The 23,068-nt window shown below is 55.3% G+C and overlaps 8 protein-coding genes across 8 annotated transcripts; 3 read left to right on the forward strand and 5 right to left on the reverse strand.

The window, feature by feature from the left end:
* The first annotated feature begins 566 nt into the window (after positions 1-566).
* On the forward strand, positions 567-3,956 carry F5Z01DRAFT_10991 (Utp21 specific WD40 associated putative domain-containing protein). The gene is made up of 3 exons (XM_046257395.1): positions 567-804; positions 857-3,533; positions 3,586-3,956. The coding sequence occupies exons 1-3, from the start codon at positions 694-696 to the stop codon at positions 3,927-3,929; spliced, it is 3,132 nt and encodes a 1,043-aa protein (XP_046122878.1). The 5' UTR covers positions 567-693; the 3' UTR covers positions 3,930-3,956.
* Positions 3,957-3,983: 27 nt separating this feature from the next.
* On the reverse strand, positions 3,984-4,556 carry F5Z01DRAFT_614281 (HIT-like domain-containing protein; the record flags this gene model as incomplete). The annotated part of the gene is made up of 1 exon (XM_046260810.1): positions 3,984-4,556. One exon carries the CDS (start codon positions 4,554-4,556, stop codon positions 3,984-3,986), a length of 573 nt encoding a protein of 190 aa, XP_046122879.1.
* A 383-nt stretch (positions 4,557-4,939) lies between these two features.
* Positions 4,940-7,171, reverse strand: F5Z01DRAFT_11439 (major facilitator superfamily domain-containing protein). The gene is made up of 3 exons (XM_046257432.1): positions 6,738-7,171; positions 6,640-6,679; positions 4,940-6,588 (listed from the first exon to the last, which is right to left on the reverse strand). Exons 1-3 carry the CDS (start codon positions 7,004-7,006, stop codon positions 5,263-5,265), a joined length of 1,635 nt encoding a protein of 544 aa, XP_046122880.1. The 5' UTR covers positions 7,007-7,171; the 3' UTR covers positions 4,940-5,262.
* A 616-nt stretch (positions 7,172-7,787) lies between these two features.
* Positions 7,788-10,418, forward strand: F5Z01DRAFT_10997 (pre-mRNA splicing factor component-domain-containing protein). The gene is made up of 2 exons (XM_046257396.1): positions 7,788-9,963; positions 10,018-10,418. Exons 1-2 carry the CDS (start codon positions 7,972-7,974, stop codon positions 10,348-10,350), a joined length of 2,325 nt encoding a protein of 774 aa, XP_046122881.1. The 5' UTR covers positions 7,788-7,971; the 3' UTR covers positions 10,351-10,418.
* Positions 10,419-10,486: 68 nt separating this feature from the next.
* On the reverse strand, positions 10,487-14,817 carry F5Z01DRAFT_678862 (major facilitator superfamily-domain-containing protein; the record flags this gene model as incomplete). The annotated part of the gene is made up of 14 exons (XM_046265475.1): positions 10,487-11,621; positions 11,673-12,367; positions 13,063-13,170; positions 13,242-13,272; positions 13,297-13,403; positions 13,431-13,463; positions 13,497-13,608; positions 13,636-13,674; positions 13,696-13,748; positions 13,782-13,883; positions 13,905-14,009; positions 14,037-14,201; positions 14,229-14,472; positions 14,624-14,817. The coding sequence occupies 14 exons, from the start codon at positions 14,815-14,817 to the stop codon at positions 10,487-10,489; spliced, it is 3,123 nt and encodes a 1,040-aa protein (XP_046122882.1).
* An 888-nt stretch (positions 14,818-15,705) lies between these two features.
* On the forward strand, positions 15,706-17,055 carry F5Z01DRAFT_11057 (uncharacterized protein). The gene is made up of 4 exons (XM_046257406.1): positions 15,706-16,296; positions 16,346-16,425; positions 16,482-16,764; positions 16,818-17,055. The coding sequence occupies exons 1-4, from the start codon at positions 16,003-16,005 to the stop codon at positions 16,959-16,961; spliced, it is 801 nt and encodes a 266-aa protein (XP_046122883.1). The 5' UTR covers positions 15,706-16,002; the 3' UTR covers positions 16,962-17,055.
* F5Z01DRAFT_611550 (HIT-like domain-containing protein) lies at positions 16,994-17,854 on the reverse strand (the record flags this gene model as incomplete). The annotated part of the gene is made up of 1 exon (XM_046260780.1): positions 16,994-17,854. A coding segment is annotated over one exon (861 nt), but the record flags the coding sequence as incomplete, so codon positions are not given.
* Positions 17,855-18,737: 883 nt separating this feature from the next.
* Positions 18,738-21,070, reverse strand: F5Z01DRAFT_11010 (uncharacterized protein). Its single transcript, XM_046257398.1, has 3 exons — positions 20,592-21,070; positions 20,459-20,542; positions 18,738-20,409 (listed from the first exon to the last, which is right to left on the reverse strand). Exons 1-3 carry the CDS (start codon positions 20,777-20,779, stop codon positions 18,876-18,878), a joined length of 1,806 nt encoding a protein of 601 aa, XP_046122885.1. The 5' UTR covers positions 20,780-21,070; the 3' UTR covers positions 18,738-18,875.
* Between the last annotated feature and the right edge of the window lie 1,998 nt (positions 21,071-23,068).

Below are 23,068 nucleotides of genomic sequence, written 5' to 3' on the forward strand. Positions count from 1 at the left end.
GTTGCCTAAGACACCTTCACGTTAGGAACCAAGCCTGGGATCATCATATACCAGCCTCAGTTGTCAGACTTTCTAGCCTGCTCATAGAGGTGGTCACGCGACACATGCATACAAATTGCGGTCTAAGACCTGAAGTTTTGGTATTGGGCAGTGGGTGCTGCTAGCTGGATGCAGACCATATGCACTTCAACGCATGTTGACGCACTCTGCTGCAGAAGCCTAGTAAGCGGCTGGAACCCCAAGAACTTCCAATCAGACAGGCTTGACAAGCTCGAGGCTCATGGGACGTTTATAGACACAGCTGCGATGCGCTGGTGGTGCGGTGAGCAGGGCACCCTTCTGCTCAGATCCGCTGCGGCTCCACAGTCAGCGCCCTTGGTCAGGCAGAGTCTCGGCCTTGGCTCCTTGGAAGTAGCATGTGTGGAATTGCGAGCCTGAAGAGGATAATGCTTGCTGCTACTACGTAGCCCTGCATTTGTGCAAGCTTAAAATGCATGTGACAGAATCAGAGGATGAACCGGAGGTGCAGAGACCAATTGTGGCTTGGCCCCCTCCATGTGGCGCAGTGTGGCGCTTACTGGTGGCAGAAAAAAGTGACCGCCAAAATTTCTCCAGTATGGCTTCAACCACCAGGCGCTGGCTTGACGATCCCGCAGCAACAAAGGTGATCGCCTCGGGACGAGACTCGACAGGATGCCGCACTCCAGCAATGACACACCTCTGGTCAAGCGCCAGAAGGTGACGACGGTTGATAGAGCGACAAAGTCTGCTTCCAATGCGTCTAGGCTCTTTGCGCCGTTTCGAGTAAGTGCCTTCTGCCCTATCGCTGTCCCATGTCAAATTCTAAAACATGTAGACTGTTGGCCTCGTTTCCCCGACAAGCGTCCCGTTCTCCTCGATACCTCTTGGGAAGACCACCTTCCAGATCACAACATCCGTCGGGCGAAGCCTACAAACATACGATCTGCGCCGCGGTCTCAATCTTGTCTTTGTGAGCAGGCCCCAAACGCCAGCTGACATTACCGCAACATTGGCATGGAAGGAGAAGGTGTACGCAGCCTGGGGAGGGTCTCGCAAAGGTGAAGAACAAGGCATCTGGGTGATCCAGCGTGGCCGCAAGGTTGGGGAGCTTGCGCTACCCTCAGACATCACAGAACCAATCAAGCAGATCTTAGTGCTGGGAACATGGATAATTGCTTGCGCGTCGACTCGGATCGAGGTCTTCAAGACGGCGACTCTGGAGCACTACACCACCATCTACACCATGTCAGCAGCCAACAACGGAAACGAAATTTCTGGGGGCGTTGTCAGCTTGCCAACCTTCTTGAACAAGATCTTTGTCGGCCGCAAGGATGGTTGGGTTGAGATCTGGAACATCAGCACCGGCAAGCTGATTTACACGATATTGCCCCCCACTCCGGACGCTGGGGCCGTCACATGTCTCGAGCCAACGACAGCACTGTCCATGGTTGCGATAGCTTATGCGAGCGGCACACTCATCATCAAGAATGTCCTCACGGACAAGACCATACTCTCAGTCGAAGCTGGCAATCCCGAAAGCCCCGTCACCAGTGTATCTTTCCGGTCTGACGGCATGGGCGCTGGACAAGATGGGAGAAAGGACGGTGTCATGGCCACGGCAGGCCCTTCGTCAGGTGATATTACGTTCTGGGATCTGAACGGTGGCGGTCGAGTCATGGGTGTTTTGCGAAGTGCCCACAACCCGCCGTCCGGCGAGGGCAAGACTGTTCGAGGGGGTGTGAGCAAGGTTGAGTTTCTCGTCGGCCAGCCTGTCATTGTGACCAGCGGACGCGACAACTCTCTGAAGACGTGGATCTTTGACGAGACCCCCTTCAATGCCATCCCCAGGATCCTCCACGAAAGGAGCGGCCATGCAGCCCCCGTCAACTGCCTGCAATTCCTGCCGACAGACTTTGACGGTGCCGATGCTGGCAACAAGTGGCTTCTGAGTGGTGGCGAAGACCGCAGTCTTTGGGGCTGGAGCTTACGCCGTGATGGTCAGAGCACCGAGCTGAGCCAAGGAAACATTCGTAAAAAGGCCAAGAAGGTTGGCATCCTCGCCTCGAACGCACTCAAGCATGGGCCCACGACGACCCTGGAGGACCTCAAGGCCCCTGAAATTACGTGCATAGCATCGTCGCTGAATCGCGATGGTGGCATGGGTGCCATGCCGGGCAACCAGCCTATCTGGCAGCGGAGCCAAACGAAGAAGCAAGGACAAGACGCTGAGATCAGCGGCATGACGGGCTGGGAAAGCGTGGTCACGGCACACAAGAATGATCCACTGGCGAGGACTTGGTTCTGGGGTCGCAAGAGGGCTGGTCGGTGGGCGTTCCCTACTGGCGATGGCAGCAACGTATCAACGGTCACCATCAGTCCGTGTGGCACGTTTGCGGTCGTGGGTTCGGAGTCTGGTGGCATCGATATGTTCAACCTGCAATCCGGTGTGCACCGTCAGCGGTTTCCCTCACGGTTGACGCCTGCGCAAGCCAGACAGCTAAGACTACAGCAGTCGAGGCAGACGGACGATGTGGTGCACTTTCACACTGAAACAAGCAAATTCTCCGCCGGCATGGGCAAGCACACCAAGGCAGTTACGGGCATTGTTGTCGATGCGATGAACAAGACCGTGGTCTCGTGTGCGCTGGACGGGAAAATCAAGTTTTGGGACTTCTTGACGGGGAACCTGCTCGAGGAGATCAACTGGGCCCCGATGACATTCCCGACGGCCATTCGATACCACGCGGCGAGCAACCTTGTCGCCTTCTCGTGTGACGACCTGTCGGTACGCGTTGTAGATATGGAGACGAAGCGCACGATTCGTGAGTTCTGGGGACCAAAGGACACCATCAACGACTTTTGCTTCTCGCACGACGGGCACTGGATCATTGCCGCGTCACAGGACAAGATTGTCCGGGTGTGGGACCTGCCAACCAGCCACCTCATCGACGCGATCAAGCTGGAGAAGCCATGCAGGGCGCTGGCCGTGTCAAACTCGGGCGAATACCTCGCGGCCACCATCCAAGATCAGCTGGGCGTCACACTCTGGACCAACAAGTCACTCTTCAAACACGTTGCGACGCGACAAATCTCCGAAAAGGAGATTGGCCTGGTGGATGCGCCGACAGTGTCTGGCGAAGGAAACGCGGGCATGCTCGACGGCGCGTTTGAGGACAGCGAGGAGGCGGACGACAATGCCGTCGTGGCCCCCAGCCTCGATCAGCTCAGCTCGGACATGATGACCCTCAGTCTGGTTCCCAAGGCGAGGTGGCAGACTCTGCTGCACCTCGATCTCATCAAGCAGCGCAACAAGCCCAAAGAGGCGCCCAAGCTACCCGAGAAGGCACCCTTCTTCCTGCCATCGACAACCGGTGCCGCGTCGACGCAAGGCCAGGAGAAGGCCGACGGTGCGGTGGAGGACTTGGGGCGATCACGTATCACGAAGCTCGACAAGGCGCGGTTCGAGGAGAACTTTGCCTCCAAGTTGCGCGAAGGCGCGGAATCAGGAAACTGTAAGAACGCCTCCCCCTTTTTCTCTTTTGACATGACGCTGACTATTCACAGACGATCGATTTATTGAACACCTCAAGTCCCTTTCGCCGTCCAGCGCTGATCTTGAACTCCGTTCGCTGACGCCCGGTGATGGCGCATCCTCGGCATCGAACGAATTGTTACATTTCATTCATGCCTTGACAGCACGCTTGAAGATTCGCCGAGACTACGAGCTCACGCAGGTCTGGATGACGGTCTTCCTCCGACTCCACTCGGACGAAGTCATGGCCAGCCCCGTCCTCATGGAGGCGCTGAGTGAGTGGAAGTCATACCAGGAAAAGGAATGTACAAGGTTGGACGGGCTGGTGGGATATTGTAGCGGTGTCGTAGGCTTCCTGAGGAGCCCGCGGACGTAGAAGCAAGCATAAGAGCGATTTGAAATTTATATTCTATACGTACACGTGCACACTCTATTCGATGCCCATCTCCCGCAACTTCGCCTTGAAGCCTTCAGCTTCCTCCATCATCACCTCCTCCGTCCTCGCCTTGCGATCGGCATCTTCGATCTTGGGCATGCTGCCTCCTGGCTTCGGTCTTTGCATCTTATCCCACAGCGCACCGCCAACATTGCCATCCTCACTCGCCAAGCCGCCGTAAATCTCATCGGGCTGCTCCATGTCCCCCTTTGTCCTTGGTATCACGTGCACATGGACATGCGGCACTGTCTGCCCCGACTCAGGGCCGTCCTGCACGGCCACCGTGAAGCTCCCTGCCGTAGCATCGTGGGGCGCGGGGAAGTACGCCCTTCCCAACAGCTTCTGTGTCAGTTGGGCCGTCGTGAAGAGATCGCCTGTCTCGGCTGGTGTGAGGTCTGCCAGGCGACGATGCGGCTGCAGTGGACAGACAAGGATGTGGCCCGGTAGCAGAGGTTTTAGATTGACAACGGCAAAAGAATGATCAGTTTTGAGGAAGACTTGATTCGTCACCTCAAAGGGGCCGAATTTGATGGGCTGCGCGCCAATGTTGGTCGTCGGGGAGAACATGTTGAGGAGGCGCGTCGTCGTAGACAAGGCGCGTTTTGCTGGCCGCAGCGAACGCAGCATGCTCTGGCGATAGCGTGTGCAAGACGTGCGATTCAGAAGGATTTGTCTGTCGAAAGAGGTTCCCTCTGATTTTGCCCAATGCAGGTGGATGTGACTACTATATGTATTCTAGGTTGAGTGTGAAGTGCCCTGTCTGTGAGGTTGATTACGTCTTGTGGGGAATGATGCCGACAATCCGCAATCCTCGATCCGAATCCCAAGTTTTCCAAGTTTTCATGAGGTTCGACTTATCCGCTATTTAGATGAACGCGAGGCCCGCCAGACATTCATATTGTTACACACGAATGGCCCAGTCTTATTCGACTATAGACGCAGTAAGGAATGCAGGTGAAGGCCGAACCAGTTGGCCGTGACCTATTTCTTGCTATATCCTGGCTTCAAGATCATTTATCGTATATACTGAATGGTCTTGAACCAGTGCACGTCATGTATACAAATAGTCCCGTAAATGCGAATCCCCAGCGCCGTGGTACGCCCAATCGTTTATATGCATGCTCCTCTTACTCGAGGCGAACCTGGTCCTCGTCAATGGGTAGATGATCGGTATTGGTAGCCCCAAAAAGTTCGCGACGCCTGTGAAGTGGCGAATTTTCGCTTTCCTCCTGTTCATCCTCCTCATTTTCATAGTCCCAGTGCACTGACTACATTAGCATTTGTGCTCAGAGAAAGATGGTCGTGTGAACTCACCGGCTGGCCGGATGGCAAATGTTGACAGGAACGCGAAAATGAACAAAGCGCATAGCACAACAAAGAAAGCCTGCGGGTACGTCTTGACAGTGGCGGCATAGATCCCATTGAAGACCACAGGGCCAACGACCCTGCACAAGGCATGGAGCATGCCGGTGGCGCCAAGTATCTGCCCAATCTTACGTTGGGGAACATGCTTGGTGATGACAGCCTGGATGGTCGCGCTGCCTAGGCCACCAAAAGCGGTCATCATACCGCTGGCGAAGAACACATTCTCGTGCCGCGCAAAGATGTAGCCGAGAACTCCTACCACGTCAGAGAGGATGGCAACGCGCATGACCCAGATATCGACCATGTCAGCGCCCCCATTCTTCTCCCTCGCGATGACACCGCTGGCTTCTCGACGTTGTGCAGGTCGCACCCTGGCAAAATAATTGATAAGGGGGAACACCCCGAGCAAAGCAAACACCCTAACAAACGACAAGGCCGAGATGAACTGCGAGCTTTTGAGTGTCCCCCAGTGGAACATGTAGCCACTGTAGAGAATGATGACAGCCCCGGTGGCGATGGATGAACCCAGAACGATGGTGTCGCTAATGGCAAGAGCCACGAGATTCGTGCGCAGCTTGGACGAAGTACCAGGACCAGTAGGCCAGAGAATAGCCAGAGGTTCGAATGGGTTAACCTCCTGAATGCGGGAGAGGCATGAGCCCATCATGTGCTCTCTAGATTCCTTCTCCTTGGCCCACGCCTCTCGGGCCGCTTCACGCTTGCTCTTGACAAGGCTCTCGGGGATGACAAATGCGAGCAGCAAGATGAAAACGGTGTGGCAGCCCACAACGACATAGAAAATCAAAAGGAGACTGCCCGTCCACTTGACAAGGTAACCAGCGAGGAGCGGGCCCAGCGCAATACCGGTGAAGAGACAGGCGTGAGTATAGCCGATGTAGACGGCCCGCTTGGACGGAGGAGTACAGTCGCTGGTGTAGGACTGGCTAAGGATGCTCCCGGCCGTTAAAGAACCTGTGGCCCCATCAAATACACTGCCCAGAATGAGCCATCGATAGTCTATGACATCGGCGTATTTTGCAATGACAACGGTGAGAATCTCTCCCAGAAGCCCTCCAGTGGATGCGAAAGCCATCAGTCGTGTCCGACCGTAGCGATCAGAGAGACGTCCAAGGCGTGGGGCTATCACGGCACTGAGTGCTCCAGTGACAAAGTTCATAATCAAAATAAACGTCGACACCTTTGCCTGTATCTCGGGAATCTGGCATTGCGGATTATCGCCGCCGACAAATACGGGCGCCACAGGTTGTGTGGAATCCCAAGCAGCTCGATCGGCAAAGTGCTGTCGACACACGAGAGAGAGGATCCTGGGGGCATGGTCAGGGTCCGAAGACGCACGAGTAGGCTGGCTCCCGCAATACTCACAGATTCAACTTGGGCACCATGATACCGCCAAATGCAAGCGTAAAAAGGGCAAAGGGGCCCAGGAGCCAGAAGACCGATGGTCGGCGCCACCATGGGAGCCCTTCATAGTCCTTGTCGCCATCCCAAACAACCTCGGCCTCCTCTGATTCCCTGCGCTGATGGCCAGCACCAAGCAGCTGCGATGTTTCCGTCGACTCGTAGTCGGGTACTTCGCGTATCAGAGGGCTTGTCCCACCCTCGCTGTCGTCGTATGCCTTTGGCCCAGACATTGCGCAACGTCGAGATGCGCCTGGGCTGGCGCGTGGGTGGTTCTATAAGATTGACGTAACGGGCGTATTTACTGCAGGCGCGCGTGCTGTGCTGAACGTGACAAGAGGCCAAGTTGCGCGGGCATGTTTCTCGCCGCGTACTGGTGCTTCTTAGAACATAAAACAGAAAGGGAACGGCGAGAAGGGAGACCGGATGTCTTGGACCAGTGCTTCGTAATGGACTAGAGAATTGGGGTCTGGGGTGCGGGACGGAGGGACCAAGTCGCCTTGCTCGCTGCAGATAAGCGGCTCTCCACTTGGGATTAACCTACTAATTTGGCGGCGAATCTAATCACTGGAAACTGGAAACCCGACTATCAAACCTGGCTCCTCGTCGCTTCTCTGCAGTAAGCGTCATGTGTCCATGCGCTTGTTGGATATCGGGCGCTGATCCGGGCAGCATTGCAAAGCAAGGGGGCGGAGGCTTTGGGCCGTCGGCGAGGACATGGACTGGAGGCTGCGATAACATCGATGACGCACCCGAGGATGCGCCAAAGTACCTGCTAACCTGGGAAGCGCTCAATTTGGCAGGACATACGAGCTCCCCAATGTGTTGACAAGCTCCAAAACCTGGAATCTGGCATGCAGGGCAATAAGCGACTCGACAAGTCCGCAAAGTCCGCAGCGCTTCTCCTAAAGTTGATGGAGGGTGAGATCGAGCGAGTCGCCAAAGTTCCGATGGACTTGGGGTTTGACGCCGCGAATCCGTGACCGACGCTAACGTTAGTACGTATCTTTTCGGTGAAGCGGAGAGGGTCCCGGTGAGCGTTATCCTTGAGATTATCTTGAACCAATAAGATCTGACCCTGCATTCTGACTCAGCATCTGCTACTCGTCGTCACGGTCCTTCAATTTTCGCGACAGATTGAACTGCAGGCTGGCACCAAAGACACTGTCATCTTCTGGCCATCTCCACCACCACCACGATGCCGGTCGTCAAGGGAGGAGTGTGGACAAACATTGAGGACGAGATTCTCAAAGCGTCCGTCTCCAAATACGGACTCCAGCAATGGGCTCGCGTGTCCTCTCTGCTCGCGCGCAAAACCGCCAAGCAGTGCAAGGCGCGATGGAACGAGTGGCTCGACCCCAGTATCAAGAAGACAGAATGGAGCAAGGAGGAAGATGAGAAGCTTCTGCACCTCGCCAAGATCTGGCCAGACCAATGGCGCACGATCGCCCAGGGCGTCGACCGGACCGCGAACCAGTGTCTGGAGCGCTACCAGAAACTGCTCGACGAGGCAGAAGCCCGCGAATCCTCCGGTCTAGGACTTGCTGGACCAGAGGGTGGAGAGACACAGGCACCCAGCGCGGACGATGTGCGACGTCTACGACCCGGTGAACTCGACCCCGATCCCGAGACGAAGCCCGCGAGACCGGACACGATCGATCTCGACGAGGATGAGAAGGAGATGCTCAGCGAGGCGCGTGCGCGTCTTGCCAATACCCAGGGAAAGAAGGCCAAACGCAAGGCTCGGGAGCGTCAACAGGAAGAGTCACGTCGTCTAGCCAACCTGCAAAAGAGGCGAGAGTTGAAGACGGCGGGCATCAACATCCGGGTCACGCATAGAAAGAAGGGGGAGATGGACTACAACGCCGACATTCCTTTCGAGAAGAAGCCAACGTTGGGGTTCTACGACACAGCGGAGGAGAAGCTTCAAAACGACCGAGAACAAGCAGCCTTCGATCCGGGGAAACAGCATCTCGCGAATAAAAGAAAAGGCGACGGCGACGAGGATGGCGATCGGAAGAGGAAAAAGACCGAAAAGGACGGACTGTCCGATTCGCAAAAGGCAGCCATCAAAGCTGGGCAGATGCAAAAGCTGCGCGAAGCTGAGCAGGTCAGCAAGCGACGGGGTCTCAATCTGCCTGCGCCGCAGGTGGGCGAGGGTGAATTGGAGGAGATCATCAAGATGGGAAAGCTAGGCGAGGCGGCGAACACAATGGCCCGCGAGAGCGACAACGATGCGACCCGTGGGTTGGTCAATTCGTACTCCACGGTCAACAACAGCGCCCCTATCCGAACCCCCAAGGTCGCTGAGCAAGATGACCACATCGCCAATGAGATTCAGAACATTCGCGCGTTGAAGAATACACAATCTGCTCTACTAGGAGGAGAAAACACGCCTCTTCACGAGGGATCAAGCTCCACCGGCTTCGATGGCATCGCACCGCGCAAGCAGAACATGGTCACGCCGAACCCTATGGCGACCCCGAGGGGACCCAACGGGGTAGCAGCTACACCAGGCCGGCCTGGCCAGACGCCGCGTGATGTATACGCCCTGAACGACGACGATGGCTCCTTTAACGTATCAGCAACGCCCCGCGACATTAGGCTGCGCGACAAAGGTTTGAAAGGCCAGCTACGCTCAGGACTTGCCTCGCTTCCGAAGCCCAAAGAGACCGAATGGGAACTTGATATTCCCGAAGAGCAGGAGGAGGAGATGCAAGTCGAGGAACTCACAGAGGAGGATGCCGCCGAACGCGATCGCCGAGAACGGGAGCGTCGAGAGGCAGAAGAAGCCCTCGAACGCCGCCGCCGAACACAGGTCATGCAGCGCGACCTGCCCAGGCCCCTGACAGTAGATCTGCGAAGTATGACCAAGCGAGCCGAGCAGATCCCCGACCCTGGCGCCGCCATGATCGCCAAAGAAGCCGCCGCCCTCATGGTCAACGATGCAGCGCGCTATCCCCTTCCGGGCGCTCAGATCAAAGGCAAGCCTACGCCACTGCCAGTGCTGGACGACAAGGCGCTCGCCGAAGCCCGACTGCTGATCCTTTCCGAGACGAAGCCACTACCCAAGTTCGACGATATCCAGTCAATCTTTGAGAACCGTGCCAAAACATCGACGCTTCTTGGCCTTGGCTGCTACGATGATGATGAGGAAGCGCAAAAGGCCGCCATGCGAGTTGCCTTTGACGTACGTGTTTTCCTCACTGCACCCTATAATTTTGTCAACGCTAACCAGACCTAGGCTGTCCAAGATTCTATCATGTCGTCTGCCGAAGAGGGTGCCAAGCTCGAGAAGAAGCTTGCGCTACATCTTGGCGGCTATCAAAAACGGCAGAAGCTGCTTCGGGAGATGTACACGGGCGCATCGGACGCCCTTGAGAAGGCGCGCAACGCGCTCTCTGGCTTCCGCACCCTCGCCATCTCGGAGGACACCGCTGTCGAGAGGAGGCTCGAGGCGCTCCGGTCCGAGGTATCTCTGGTCAGCAAGCGCGAGCGGGAGGCACAGGACGCGTACAGACTGGCGCGAGACGAGTTGGAAGGGCTCAGGGCGGGAGCACCGAATGGATATCATTAACGTGTTGTATAACAATGTGTCACACAGCATCTGTCATTGGCGTTTTCACGTGGATTGGAACTATCTGGGTATGGCTTAGGAAAGACAATCAACGTAATTTTGATCAGGGTCACCACCGCACGTGGCTACGCTTTTTTTAATCTCTCTTGGGAAGACGAGGCAGCTTGATGGGGATGATCATCAACACTGCGACCGCGCCCAGAATACTCAAAGTCATGAACGTCAACCGAATGGCCGCCTCGTAACTCATCACGACCTGGTCCCTCAGCGGCTGCTCCAGCTTGGCCACCAGCTCCACGGACTTTCTAACCCTTTCGATGATCTCGGCCTTGTCCGGAGTGTCGTCTACGTATATGTTGAGATAGTAGCGCAGCGCATTCTGGACGACAAGCGACGCGTACGCAACGCCGACGACAAGACCGAGGCTTCGCCAGAGGATGAGAGTGCTCGTCACGACAGCCTGCTCCTTTTGCTGGGATGAGGCGAGTAGAGCCATAAACGTCCCCGAGAAGGCGAACCCCTGCCCGACGGAAGAAGGCACCAGAGCGAGGTTGTAGACTACCTCCGGTAGGTCGCGTCGGAGGAGGGAGAGGGAGACGCATCCTAGAAGCAAGAATGACGACCCGAGCATCGGAGGCCACTTGAGCCGTCGCGTCCAAGTGATGGCGAACCCGGTGAAGGCGCCGAAGACGGAGGCGACAATGGACGGCATGACGAGCCGGAGACCCGAGTCCGTGGCGCTGGAGAGCAGGACAGCCTGGAAGAACAGGGGCAGGTTGAACGTCAGCGCGTTCATGAGCAGCGCGGCGACAAAGTTGGAGAAGACCAGGTTGGCGCGCGGCGCCGTGAGGAGGACCTGCAGAGGCATAATGGGCTTGGTCGCCCATCTCTCCGCCCAGATGAAGAGGGGGAGTGTCAAGCCGAAGACGATGAGCGAGGCGATGACGAACGGGTGCGTCCAGGGCAAGATGTTTCCGCCAAGGTTGACGCCCAGAATCAGAAATGTGATGCAGCTGGTGAGCAGAAGCGAGCCCTGGAAATCAAAGTCCTTGAGCTGCTGCCATGCGGTGCTCTTGCGGTCCTCCTGAAGCCCCAGATCCGCCGGGATGGCGAGCAGAGCGACTGTGGTGACAAAGGCGAGGAAGGGCAACTGGATGCCGAATTCCCATCGCCAACCCAAGGACTCGGCTAGCCAGCCGCCCAGCGCAGCGCCGAGAGCACCCCCAACGCCGGCGGTGACATTGATGTAAGCCTGATAGGAACCTCGGCGTCTGTTTGCGTTGGTTAGCTACACTTCATCGCCGCATGCCAGGCTCACTCACTCAATGGGCACCAAATCACTCGTCATGATGCTGCCAATGGTGCCGCCACCACCACCGGCGAGACCACAGAGGGCCCTCGCAGCGATGAAGCTCTCGATGCTCCCTGCGAGTGCGCACCACAGTGTCGCCAGGAAGAAGATGACGGCACACGCCACGAAGAGAGGCTTCCGGCCCACAGCGTCGGACAAGCGTCCAAACAACGGTTGGAAAGCCGTCGAGGTCAGGAGGAATGATGTCGACAACCAGGAAGCCGAGTTGGCGGCATGGAAGTGGGACGTGATGACGGGGTGGGACGAGGCCATGATGGTGCCGTCGAATGCCATGATGAACAGGTTGATCAGAATGACGGTGAAGATCAACCAGAACCGCCCAGGGTTCGTGAGGAGCAGGAATACCTGTGCTGTCTCTGCTGCCGGCGCCGTCTCCTCCTCGTCCTCGCGGTCACCGAGCAGTGGGGAGGACTCGGTTGGTTGAGCCTCTTGGTCTCTGACATGATAACGGTGATGCTTCCCGTTTCCATTGGCGTGGAGAGGACCAATGACACCATTCTCTTGGGTGTCTGGCGCCAATGGCGCTGGTTGTGACGACAGTGATCGCGCAATGTCGTCTGTCTGTTCAACTTCGAGGTCGCTGCTGCGCCGGCCGAGTATTGGAGTCGGCTCCGAAGGCGCGTCCCGCCCAATATCGGATCGTCCCTTGGCCATTGATCTCAACGTTTCGTGATGTGGACGGCTCAACGAGTATTCCAAAGAAGTGAAGGAGAGATGATGTCAAATAATCTTGAGGCAACACAATCAAGTTTCGATTTTCCTTCGATGAATTGAGTGAATTGCCGCCAGGTACCAAACCTCAGCTCCTAGAGATCGCCCCCGAATCCGCCATCCTCCATGTCGTCGCGGGAGGGATTCCATACCTTACGCTGCAGGGCATGCAGCCGTTGGCTGAGCGCCCCGTCATGGGAATATGAGCTAATGCTGCAGTAGTGCAGAGGCAGTCCATGAGGTTCTGGTTTCAGCTTCGTCATGAACACCCGCATACGAGCAGTCCAGTGAGCACCATCCTGACCTGCATATGCTCATGTAGCTTGGCTCTTGTTAGCTGCAGACGACTCTGATGCCATGAGTTACGTGATGATCACAGTGCTACCGCTTACCAGCTTAGCGTGCTTTGTTCCATAAGTCTCCCATTTTCACATACTCCAAGTGCAAATCATCATCATCCTACACAGTGACGATCCATTTAATCGTGTACCGAAGATCCCTTCTGCGCCTGTCATCCATTCCCAAGCGTCTTTCCCAAGAATCCTCACTCGACACCATCGTCGAGATTGCTATATCCGTCCCGACAACGCAGTATGCGTCGTAATAACTCCATAGTCCCGTCAACAAACTCCTGGCTCACATGAACAGGCCCCTCCCGTCCCGAGTGTCGCGATCTTCCCATGCACAGGTTCAATAGAAGCTGAACGAAACCGTATCCTCAGACTTGCGCACTCTCGCTGGCCGACGCTGCAGCCACGAGAATCCCTGCGCCAATGACGCCGCCATTGTGGCAGGGGCTTAGAACCACCCTGGCTGGACTCTGCCCGTCTCCAAATATCCTTGCCAGCAACTGGTCGATGAACGACTGGCAGTCCGTCAGGTAATCTTGGAAATGAGTTATGCAGCCTCCGGTGTATCCAACGCCGAGCTCGCTCCCACTCGGTGCAGCATCCGACGAACCTTGCGGAAGCTCGCCGCCCAGGGTGAGTAGAGCGACGGTGGCAGCAGCAACAATGCCAGCTGCGCGCACCTCGATGGCTTTGGCTATTTTGAACAGGACTACCGCAAACTCTTCAGTCCACGAGATACCATGAGTGTCTGCATCGGTCGGGAATGCCTTCTCAAGCTGCTGCAACAGCTGCCTGGGCTCCAAGGGTTTGAAGTGGCTCAGGAAGCTGGTGCTCATACCATACGGCTGCAACAACTGCTCTGGAAGATCTTGCTCAGGTACGCCTTGTACGCTCGTGAGAAAGTCCACAAACACGACCCGGCCAAGCTCGCCCAGATATCGTCCGGCAGTCATATACTCCATCGGCTGGAAGCCCGGAGTTTCGTTGTGCGAGTCCACCACCTCGTCCCAGCGGCTGATGAGATTCATCTTCCTCAGCGGCGGTACGGAGCCATTGATGCTCCATTCCGTGTTGATCGCTACCTTGACATCGTCGACGCGCTCGCCGGGTAATAAGCTCACATTGGTCGGCCGCTTGCTTGGTTTCAGTTGACTTAGTTTGAGAGGTATTGTTGCATTGCAGCCGGTACCCAGAATAAGCCCCATGCTGGCACGTTTCTTGACACTCTCATCGAATTCGTAAATGAATGATACCAGCGTGGAGACTGAGTCGTTCGCAATGGCAGCTATGCGCATAGGTGGAAGTCGGTCGCCCCTGGAGTTGTCGTAGCCATCAAGGAGACGAGAGCCCAGATCAACATTGGCTGACACAGCGAAACCCTTGCCCATCGCCATCAGTCTTGCTTCTGAAAGCGACGTCTGTTCCATTGGGAAGCTGAAAGTCACGCCCAAGTCGAGAGGTTTCTCCCTTGGTACCTCGAGCTGAGAGCAGCCTTCCTCTACCACCGTGGCGATGCACTTTCCGATCCAGGCGAAGAGTTTGTCGGCGTTATCATTCTTCAAGTGTTCGTCTATGGACCAGTGCTGCTCTAGGAGGCGTCGGGTTCGAGGTGGCGTTTCCTTCTCACCCTCGGATGGCGCCTGCTTACCAAGTCGTTGCACGAAGCCGACCCGGAGATTGGTGCCTCCACTGCGAGTGTCAGCTACTGTGCGTGGCCGAACCTTTGGTCCGTCTGCTCAAGGAGGGCCGCGATGGAGCAGGGACTCTTACATGTCTATAGCCAGATGGCTATCACACACGTTAGCTTGCCTGGTCACCACGACCAATTCGGGGTACCCACTATGCGTCTTTGCTACTAATGCTGACAGGGCGTAGAATAGACTCCGAGATTGGGGTCGGCAGAAATTGAGATTCAGAGTGCGCGGCAAGGTCTTGGAAGTTTGAGAGAAAGAGCTGTGACAGCTCATAGATGCCCTCTACGTCGACGTGGAGAGGTTGCAGGAATTGGTCGATAGGGATAGTTGGAGAAGCCATGTCTGCTGCTGTCGCATGGCCAGGCGAGGGGTTTTTCCGTGAGCTCTCGCGAGGAATATATATACATGTAGGCGAGGTCTGATCAGAGCTGCCAATACCCTAGCTGTGGAGATGGTGAAGAGGAGACAAGGACAGCGGGGATTACAACGTTGCGCAAGCTATCTTCATGGCCAATGAATCACGATTCGGGCGAGACGTGATTGACCTTGATTTCAAGACGGGGTGAGCTTCGACCAACAAATCGAGCTCTCGTCAAAGTTCTTGCGGCGGTAAGCGAGCGAATAGATGTACATGGACGTGAAGGTGAATGGAGGTTGAAAAGCTTGGCATCACGCCTCTGAGGCTTTATGACTTGCGAGCGAGGCGGCGGTGCCATTGGTCATCCGCTGGTGAAGCGATCGACGCGTCCTATGTCCACAAGAAGCAGCTGCCTTGGCTCTGGTCTATCGTCCGGTCGTCTTTGACGTGTCGCCTTTCGAAGACTGGAGGAGACCATTTGGGATGTGAATCTTTGAACGTGAAGGAGCTCTGAGCCTTCCACGTCCGTTCTCAGGTAGTCACGAGGGCACTTAGCCCAATTAGAGGAGTGCTGCACCCTGCAATTCCATGTCGCGCCTTCCTAGACCCTGGGGCGATCGACCTACCGTATTACGGAGTACCTTACCTTATGATCTTGGTTAGTACGGTTCTTGTCGGCAGAATTCACCTGGTAATATGTCTTCCACGCCGCGGTAATGACATGGAACTGGAGCTCCCGGCCCGCCTGTACCTGGTAAGTTGTAACCCGTGTTTGTGCTGTAGGTACTCTTACTTACACAGTCTTATTACAGTGGCCGCGTGGAGCTACTGTGCCCAAGGTACAGATGAGCAGTTGGCTTCCCCTCCTGCAATTTACCATACTTCAACGTTTGTCAAAGTCGTCGCGGTTGCTCCAAGAATTCTCAACCTGCCCACAAGGAAGCTAGCCTAAGGCCCCAGCTGAATTTGAGGGAGGCAGGTGACGCCTACACACACACGACGGGACTCTGGACTGCTGACCCCTCCACACTTGGAGTCGAAGCACCCCAAACAAATGGTGTCTTGGCTGCATCACATCTGGCACCGTTGCAGTTCCCGACCTCCCCAAAACAGCATCTAACGCACGTCCTCTAATTATCGGAGATATCCTCAGTCAATCATCGCGCAATGGACGAAAAGAACCAAGCCGAATTCCCACGCGCCGCCACCGCCGACCAGTCCAGCTACACCCCTAGCACCAGCAACATGAGCAACACGCGCACTGGCCGCCGCGGCCTTGCGCGCATCGTCGCCGCAATCTTTCTGACGGCATTTATAACATACTACACCTGCTTCCAATGGTTCGGCATTATTCGAGCGGCGCCTTCGTACGCAGGTCAAGGTGCGGGCAACAGCGAAATCGCCCTCGGCAACAAAGTTCCTCTGGAGGCGCATATTATCAGCAAGTGTCCAGATACGAGGGTATGGCTCGTCTTTGTACCAACCGTGTCGCGGACACTGACATCATCAGGACGCCCTCCGAGAACTCATCCTTCCCGTGATGCAACGTGTCTCTAACAAGGTTGACTTCAAGCTCTCCTACATTGGAAAGTATGTTTCTCCTCCGAAACTACCCTTCACCAGAGACGGCTGACAGTGATACGCAGACCAGCTCCCCACGATGGCGTCCAGTGTATGCATGGTCCATCCGAATGTATGGGCAACATAATCGAACTCTGCGCGCGAGAACTATACCCCGATCCTAAGCTCAGTCTTGGCTTTATTATGTGCCTCACTAAGGACTATAAGCACATTCCCGAGCGTGCTCTTGTCGAGGACTGCGCCCTGGAGCATGCTTTGGACTTTGACGCTTTGAACGAGTGCGCCACCCGCGACGACGGTGCTCATGGACTAGAAATGCTACGCAACAGTGTCACCAGAACAGCAGATGTACGCTTCAAAAAAACGCACCTTCCTAAGCTCTGCTCGCTAACAAATGACAGGCTGGTGTGACAAAGTCCTGCACGGTTCGACTAAACAACGAAATCTACTGCATCCGCGATGGCGGCGAATGGACCGATTGCCCTCATGGCGCTGGCGTCAACGACCTGGTCATTGCTATTGAGAAGCTTTCCCGATCGTCCTAAGCACTTCCCTCTTTCAAGGGACGAAACACCTTCTCCCACAGCTCACTCGCTTCACCAAGCGTGTAACTCATCGACAACCTATCCATACCGTCCTCGTTGCCGCCGTCCATCACCTCGAGCGTCTCGAAAATCGACTCCAGCCCGACCGCCTTGCCTGTTGCCTGCGTCGCGCCAGCCTCCAGCGCCACATGTACAATGTGGATATGAAGATGGTGATACGTTGGCTGGTAGTGCACATAGAGCTTGATCTGGTCTCGCTCAATGCTCGGATACGTCTCTGTCGCGGCGTCGAGCAGATGCTCCTTCATCTTCTTCAGCCACGCTATATGCTTCTTCCGCAGGTCACGCAACGACCACAGATCTCGTCTCTCCACCAAGGCAAGAAGATGCAGCGCATCCAAGGTCTTACGGTCCCAGTTCAGATCGGGCAACAGCAGAAACCCTTCCTTGTCGTCCTCAGCCTGTCCAGGTACGTCCCATGGTTTGGTTCGGAAGATCACGTCTTCAACCTCAGTCTTCCCGTCGAGGATATTGAATACCCAGTTCAGTCGACCCTGGTCGCGGTTGGTCTGCATCAGCGGCCGAACATGGTCTTTGTAGATAGACGGCGTCTCGGTTACGAAGCGGACCCCCTGCTTGCTGTACTTTTTGACGTGCTTGTCGGTGCAAGGGCAGATTAGGTTGATCTTGAGATCTGCGTGGAATTCATCGTCCTTCCTGTCCCTGCTCCCGCCACTCTGTGCCATGTACCAGTGATAAATGTCGTTTGCGCCGAGATTTCTGAGTTGGGCGAGTGACGACGAGATGCTGGCTAGGTAGTCCTCGGAGGTAGGAAAGGGGGCTCTTTCCAGTACGAGTAAAGCCGGCTCCTGATCAATGGTGCCCACAAGACTTGTTCTTCGCCCAGCCTGGTCTGCTCAAAGGTCAACCCGAGTACTCGAACGGCTGCTGCACAGGAAAAAGGGAGGTGACGAACCCTGATTCAAGACGCGCTCAAGCTTGAAACGAGGCACGAGGGCCTCGGCATTTGCCTTGACCTGATCCGCCATGGCTGTCGGTTTGTGTGTGCTTCAATGGGGAAGATAGAGGTCTCGATCAAAGGCATGTGTCGTGAAAGTGCCAGTTGAGTTTTGGAGGTTGCGAGAGGGTTGTCGAAATGAGAGTGAGGTGAGGCGAGGTGCCCCTCCAAACCCCGCGTCGTCGAAAAGTAATGCATATTGTTGGTTACTACTCACTTGGGTTTGACAACCGTCACGCTTTGCTGGACAATCAATATTCGAGAATGTATGTGTGCGTCACTGACAATCAAGGTAGATTAAAGATGCCCCCCCAAAACTCTGACTATGTAGGTAACATGCTATATACAGCCGTGAAATGCCAGACTAGCCGTCTAATTCGATACGTTCCAACATCTTCGTCGCTATAGAAACTCCAGTGGCAGTGTGCTGCCGGGTATATAAGGACAGTCGTGAAGTGAAAAGAATGCGGCGAGGGCATCGCTAGTGCTTGTGCCCCGGTTCGACTGGATCGGTATCCATCTCGAGACACAGAGACATCTGGCGCTGACTCCTCGGGCCCGGATGGTTGCGACGTGTGCAAGTGGCGTTTGGTCGATATGGGGGGATAAGACAGAAAACATTAAGCGTGTGTGCCGTCCCGGCGTGCAAGAGCTCGCTCATTGCTTCAAACAGAGCCTCGATGCTTGCTCAAGAGATGTCCGCCGAGTAGCTGGTAGCCTCCAGCTCCAATATGAGACGGTACTATCACCCCGGCAGGCGCTAAAAATGAACTGTTCCAGCAGAGTCAAGCGATGAGCAGAGGAGCCACGATTCCACGTCCAAAGTAGCGCGAAGGGTTTGAACCGATGGCCAATATGCGCCGAGTACTCAATTAATTAGGTCGAAAATGGGTTCATCACATTTGACCAGATAGGGGGTGGTTGGCATTGGATCCCACATCAGTTGATCCGTCTCCTTCAATCGTCTTCCTCCAGTGGTCGGGCATGCAAACGCAGACCAGGGGGAACGCCTTGATTTCCCCGCTGGCATGGGGCGAGCTGTCGCGACGGCCGGACGCATGGGACACGCCGCTGTCACGCTGAGCCTGGCGCTTGATATCCCAATCTTCTGCCCGGTCATCAATCATGATGCCCGTGGCCCATCCATCGTCCCAGATACCGACGACCTTGAGCATGTCCCCACGTTCGAGAGTGAACTCGTCTGTAGCACGAGGCTGGTAAGCCCAGAGAACAGCCACACGGTCACCGGGGTGAATGTCGTCTTGTGAGTAGTAATCCTTGAAGAATGGCAGCTGTTCGGACTGCTGGCTACCAACACCCTGAGGAGACGAGAAGCCTTCTGGACTTGTGGGCGACTGGGGCACAGAAGTCCCGAAAACGGAATTGCTAGAAAGGGAGCCATTCCTCCGCATGGCGCTGGGCGGGGGACGAAGTACACCTGTCCGTGGCTCGGATTCGGCATATTCGTCGGATGACGACTGTGTGTTGCTATCCTTGCGACGACCTCCCATGTAGCCAGCGGCAGCGCCGGCAGCGGCTGCTGCTGCAGTCTTGCCGTGATGTGGAGGGGAAGAATCTCCAGAGTGTCCCTCGAGTGCCGACATACGCGCAATGCGGCCTCCGGGAAGGATCTCGTAGCCTTGGGGCGCTTCCTGTGCTTGTGCCTGCGACATGGGACGGGCGCCTCCGCGGCTCGGCGAGGGCTGGTTGAAAATACTACCGTGCTGGCTTCCTTCCCTGCGCTTTGAGCGCCGGACACAGAAGAAGAGAGCAGCAGCAATGAGAGCGATCCCCGCTAGAGTACCAACGACGATACCTGCGATAGCTCCACCGCTGAGACCACCAGAGTCGTCGTCGTCATTGCCACTACTGTTGCTGTTGCCGCTGCCACTCTCTCCAGATGATGATGAGGTGTTTTCGGGCTCCGAAGACTGCGTGGGGGTTTCGAGAACCAAAGTGGAAGTAATGACGGGAAGCTCGACGCCTTTACATCGTTCCTCGGCATTGGAGTTATAACAGCATGTCTCGGTCGAATTGGCACCGCCCTCTGAGCAATGCCAGCAAAGACCAATGGTGCTATTGCCGAATCCGCAGTTGTCCTCGTCAGGTCCGTTGTTGGCGGGGTTGATGCAGTTTTCGCCCAATGAGTCGTCGGGCAAGTGGCAGGTAACAAAGTCAGCTCGGATAAGTTGAGCTAGATCGTCGGTGGGTTTTGGGCAGAGATCTCGGTCTGAGGTTAAAAATGAAGCACTCTGAGCAAACTCGGCGCAGGCGTCCGCGCAGAGAGGCACAGCTTCATCGTCAGAGAGACCACACGGTGACCGAGACTGCTGTACGATTGAGTTGCAGAGGACTGAAGTTGTCCAACGAGCATACAAGTCTTGACTGTCCGTCAAGTCAATGCCGCTGCAATCAAACAGACGCTGGTACCTGGACGGGCGTTAGCAGAGAGAATAAGTTGTTTGCTCAGTTCACATACTTGTCGCGGATGTACGTAGTTTTGAGGTATTGGGAGAACTCCTTGTCGAAGGACTCTCTGTCTGTGACAAATTCCAAGAACGGACTGTCGTACTGTTAGCCGGACACTTGGCATAAGCCGGCGTGCTACTCACAAATCATTCGTGAGATCTTGGTTTCTGGAGAACGATGCCGACTGCCACGAGGAGCAAAGTGAAGACCCCTCCAACGAAACACACTCTTCCGACTGCGCTGTAACCATTGCTGGTGAGACTGACAGGAGCGCAATCAGTGCAGCGCGTGCGGCCGGGCTATGCCGCCTTGTGGTGCCGTTGGGCTGCATCGCGTGGTATGGTGGGAATTGCGAGACACCGATCCACGATGGATCTGAGACCCTTCGAATGTTCCGGGTTGTGAAAGTTCCAGCGGGCTACTTGGTCGTTCGCTTGAGCACCGTGAATTCCACGGAGAGATATTACGGCAGTCAATGGGTGCTCTGGCCTGCGCCAAGATACTGCTTTGAGGAGGTTTGGATTTGACTCTGGAGTTCCAATTGTCGTAAACCAGAATAGACTGGCCCTCTATGATGCCTAGTGGTTGGAAAGCGAGCGATAGTCGAACCGGGAATGGTGATTTCGACCGAGGCGAAGAAAGGCGGTACCGTTGACACGGTCTTGGGAGCTCGAAATGAGTGTCGTTCAGCTTTGGGCGGCAATCGGTGTTTGGAGACCGCCGGAAGGAGATAATCGAGAAGAGATGGTAAGCGAGAGTCGCGAAAGAGAATAAGACCAGACCAAAGGTCGGCAGAAGGAGAGTGAGGAGCGACGCGAGGTGGCGGTTGTAAAAAAAGACTGGAGGTCAAAGCGAGGTCAGAGCGACCTGAGTGGTGGACCTGCGAAGATGATGATGCGACTTCGTACTCGTCGATGGTCGTTCCTGGATATCTTGTCACCCTGTGGATTGAACCCAAGCTCCTGGATGAGCTGGTTCCCCGGGCAGAGGCAGGGAGGGCACGGCGGGCAAAGGCAATCCTGTGCTTGACGTGCACACTGACGGCGACGGTGAACAGGAGGAGAGGAGAGGAGGACTGAACGTGGGAAATTGGCGCGTGGAGGTTGTCGGTGGAAGCTGCCAGGGGGACAGGCCGGGGGGGTTGTTGACAGGAAAGGTACCTGCAGGAACAGCACACGAGGTGCGACCTCACCAGGTTGCTGCGGCTCTCAGCACCTCTGGAAAGCCGTGATAATTAGATCAATCCAACAATGATGAAGATAGAGCGCGTACATACACACTTTGTGTACCTTGATTCAGTCTGGTTCCTCACCCTTCAGACTGTCTGTCGAACGCAAACAAGAGCGCCCAGGCGCAATCAGTCAGTGAAGGTCTGTATTTTGTCACTTCATCGGGCGCCAAGCGTGGCCCCAGCCATCTCACTGAGTCAGGAGGTCCCTTCTCATACTAAAATGGCTGGGAGGCTACTTAGGCTCGCAAACGTGCAATCTTGGGGAACATGGTTCAGATGGGCGCTGGCCGGGGCTAAAGTCGGTTCATCCAATGGCGGTCACCATGTCTGCAAGGGGGTCCTTGCTTTTTGCCCGCTAGCGCTGTGTTGCCAGATGCCGGTGTCTCAGCTTTTGATACGGATGGTCAGGCACAGTCAAAACGTTTGTACGTACGTACGTACGTTACACGTACAACGTGGAATAACAACAAGTAAGAGAAAATAAAATATAACAAAATCATGGACAGTGTGACCTTTCGAGGTGATGAAGTTCATTGGTGCTCACAGATCCAGCCCATCGTATTTACAGACAGCGCTATTGTAGGCTGGAGATTTGGAATGCGGGTTCGAGAACCACACGGCTCGGGACGGTCCAGCAGCACTGACCCCGGTGTTGTCTCTCGCCGCACCCATGAGCACAACTCAAAGTCAAGACAAACATCAAACGAAGCAGATCGTGATGCATGCAACAGATGATGAGACTTTACCTAGACATGGATCTCTAACAACATTACGCAACGCGGCAAATGACGGTGGCTCTATGTTCATGCTCTATTCTTGATGGACTGCGGTTGCTCTTGTCAACCGCGGCATCGAGTCGAGGTCCTTTCTCACTGATATAAGTTCTAAACTTGCATAGTGCACATAGCGTTACGAAAGCTCTTAATCCAGGTGAATATACGTATCTAACTGAGTAATCTCGGCGAGTCATCAGCTACCGCGCGAACAGCGTTCAGGACAAATTCAGCCCCAACAGGAGGAGTTCGTTGCAGGTGCTGCGAGCATATCCCACGCAGAAGGCATGCATGACCTGCTGTACTATTACTGCAACCGAAGTTGTTCTCTAAAGAGTGTATCTACGTTTTGTGTCCTGTATCCGTGTCGTCTGTAAGGGACACTGAACGTAGCTTTGCCAGGGTTGTGGTGGATTCATCAATCTCCTTTTGAAGGTAACAGAACAAGAAAGTGAGACTACCTTACCATTTAGTCGCCTTCCTCGAGGCTTGGTTGATTGAATTGATGAATATTTGTGAAAGTTGAAGTCTCAACACAATAGCTGCAGAATTTCGGTACCTTAGGGTAGCCCAATATGACATGCGATATGCTAGCAACAATCAGTCGAGCACCACC

The sequence above is a fragment of the Emericellopsis atlantica genome (genome assembly GCF_019669845.1).
Source record: "Emericellopsis atlantica unplaced genomic scaffold F5Z01scaffold_1, whole genome shotgun sequence".
In the NCBI taxonomy this organism is placed as follows: domain Eukaryota; kingdom Fungi; phylum Ascomycota; class Sordariomycetes; order Hypocreales; family Bionectriaceae; genus Emericellopsis; species Emericellopsis atlantica.

Excerpts from the sequence above, each read along its gene's own strand:
- F5Z01DRAFT_10991 (XM_046257395.1), top strand. The coding sequence starts at position 694 with ATGCCGCACTCCAGCAATGACACACCTCTGGTCAAGCGCCAGAAGGTG. Across the intron at positions 805-856 it reads GGCTCTTTGCGCCGTTTCGA|ACTGTTGGCCTCGTTTCCCC; the intron begins GTAAGTGCCTTC and ends TAAAACATGTAG. Across the intron at positions 3,534-3,585 it reads AGGCGCGGAATCAGGAAACT|ACGATCGATTTATTGAACAC; the intron begins GTAAGAACGCCT and ends GACTATTCACAG.
- F5Z01DRAFT_11439 (XM_046257432.1), bottom strand. The coding sequence starts at position 7,006 with ATGTCTGGGCCAAAGGCATACGACGACAGCGAGGGTGGGACAAGCCCT. Across the intron at positions 6,680-6,737 it reads ATGGTGCCCAAGTTGAATCT|GATCCTCTCTCTCGTGTGTC; the intron begins GTGAGTATTGCG and ends CCATGCCCCCAG. Across the intron at positions 6,589-6,639 it reads GACAGCACTTTGCCGATCGA|AATCCGCAATGCCAGATTCC; the intron begins GCTGCTTGGGAT and ends GTCGGCGGCGAT.
- F5Z01DRAFT_10997 (XM_046257396.1), top strand. The coding sequence starts at position 7,972 with ATGCCGGTCGTCAAGGGAGGAGTGTGGACAAACATTGAGGACGAGATT. Across the intron at positions 9,964-10,017 it reads CCATGCGAGTTGCCTTTGAC|GCTGTCCAAGATTCTATCAT; the intron begins GTACGTGTTTTC and ends AACCAGACCTAG.
- F5Z01DRAFT_11057 (XM_046257406.1), top strand. The coding sequence starts at position 16,003 with ATGGACGAAAAGAACCAAGCCGAATTCCCACGCGCCGCCACCGCCGAC. Across the intron at positions 16,426-16,481 it reads AAGCTCTCCTACATTGGAAA|ACCAGCTCCCCACGATGGCG; the intron begins GTATGTTTCTCC and ends AGTGATACGCAG. Across the intron at positions 16,765-16,817 it reads GTGTCACCAGAACAGCAGAT|GCTGGTGTGACAAAGTCCTG; the intron begins GTACGCTTCAAA and ends AACAAATGACAG.
- F5Z01DRAFT_11010 (XM_046257398.1), bottom strand. The coding sequence starts at position 20,779 with ATGCAGCCCAACGGCACCACAAGGCGGCATAGCCCGGCCGCACGCGCT. Across the intron at positions 20,543-20,591 it reads CAAGATCTCACGAATGATTT|TCCGTTCTTGGAATTTGTCA; the intron begins GTGAGTAGCACG and ends ACAGTACGACAG. Across the intron at positions 20,410-20,458 it reads ACTACGTACATCCGCGACAA|GTACCAGCGTCTGTTTGATT; the intron begins GTATGTGAACTG and ends ACGCCCGTCCAG.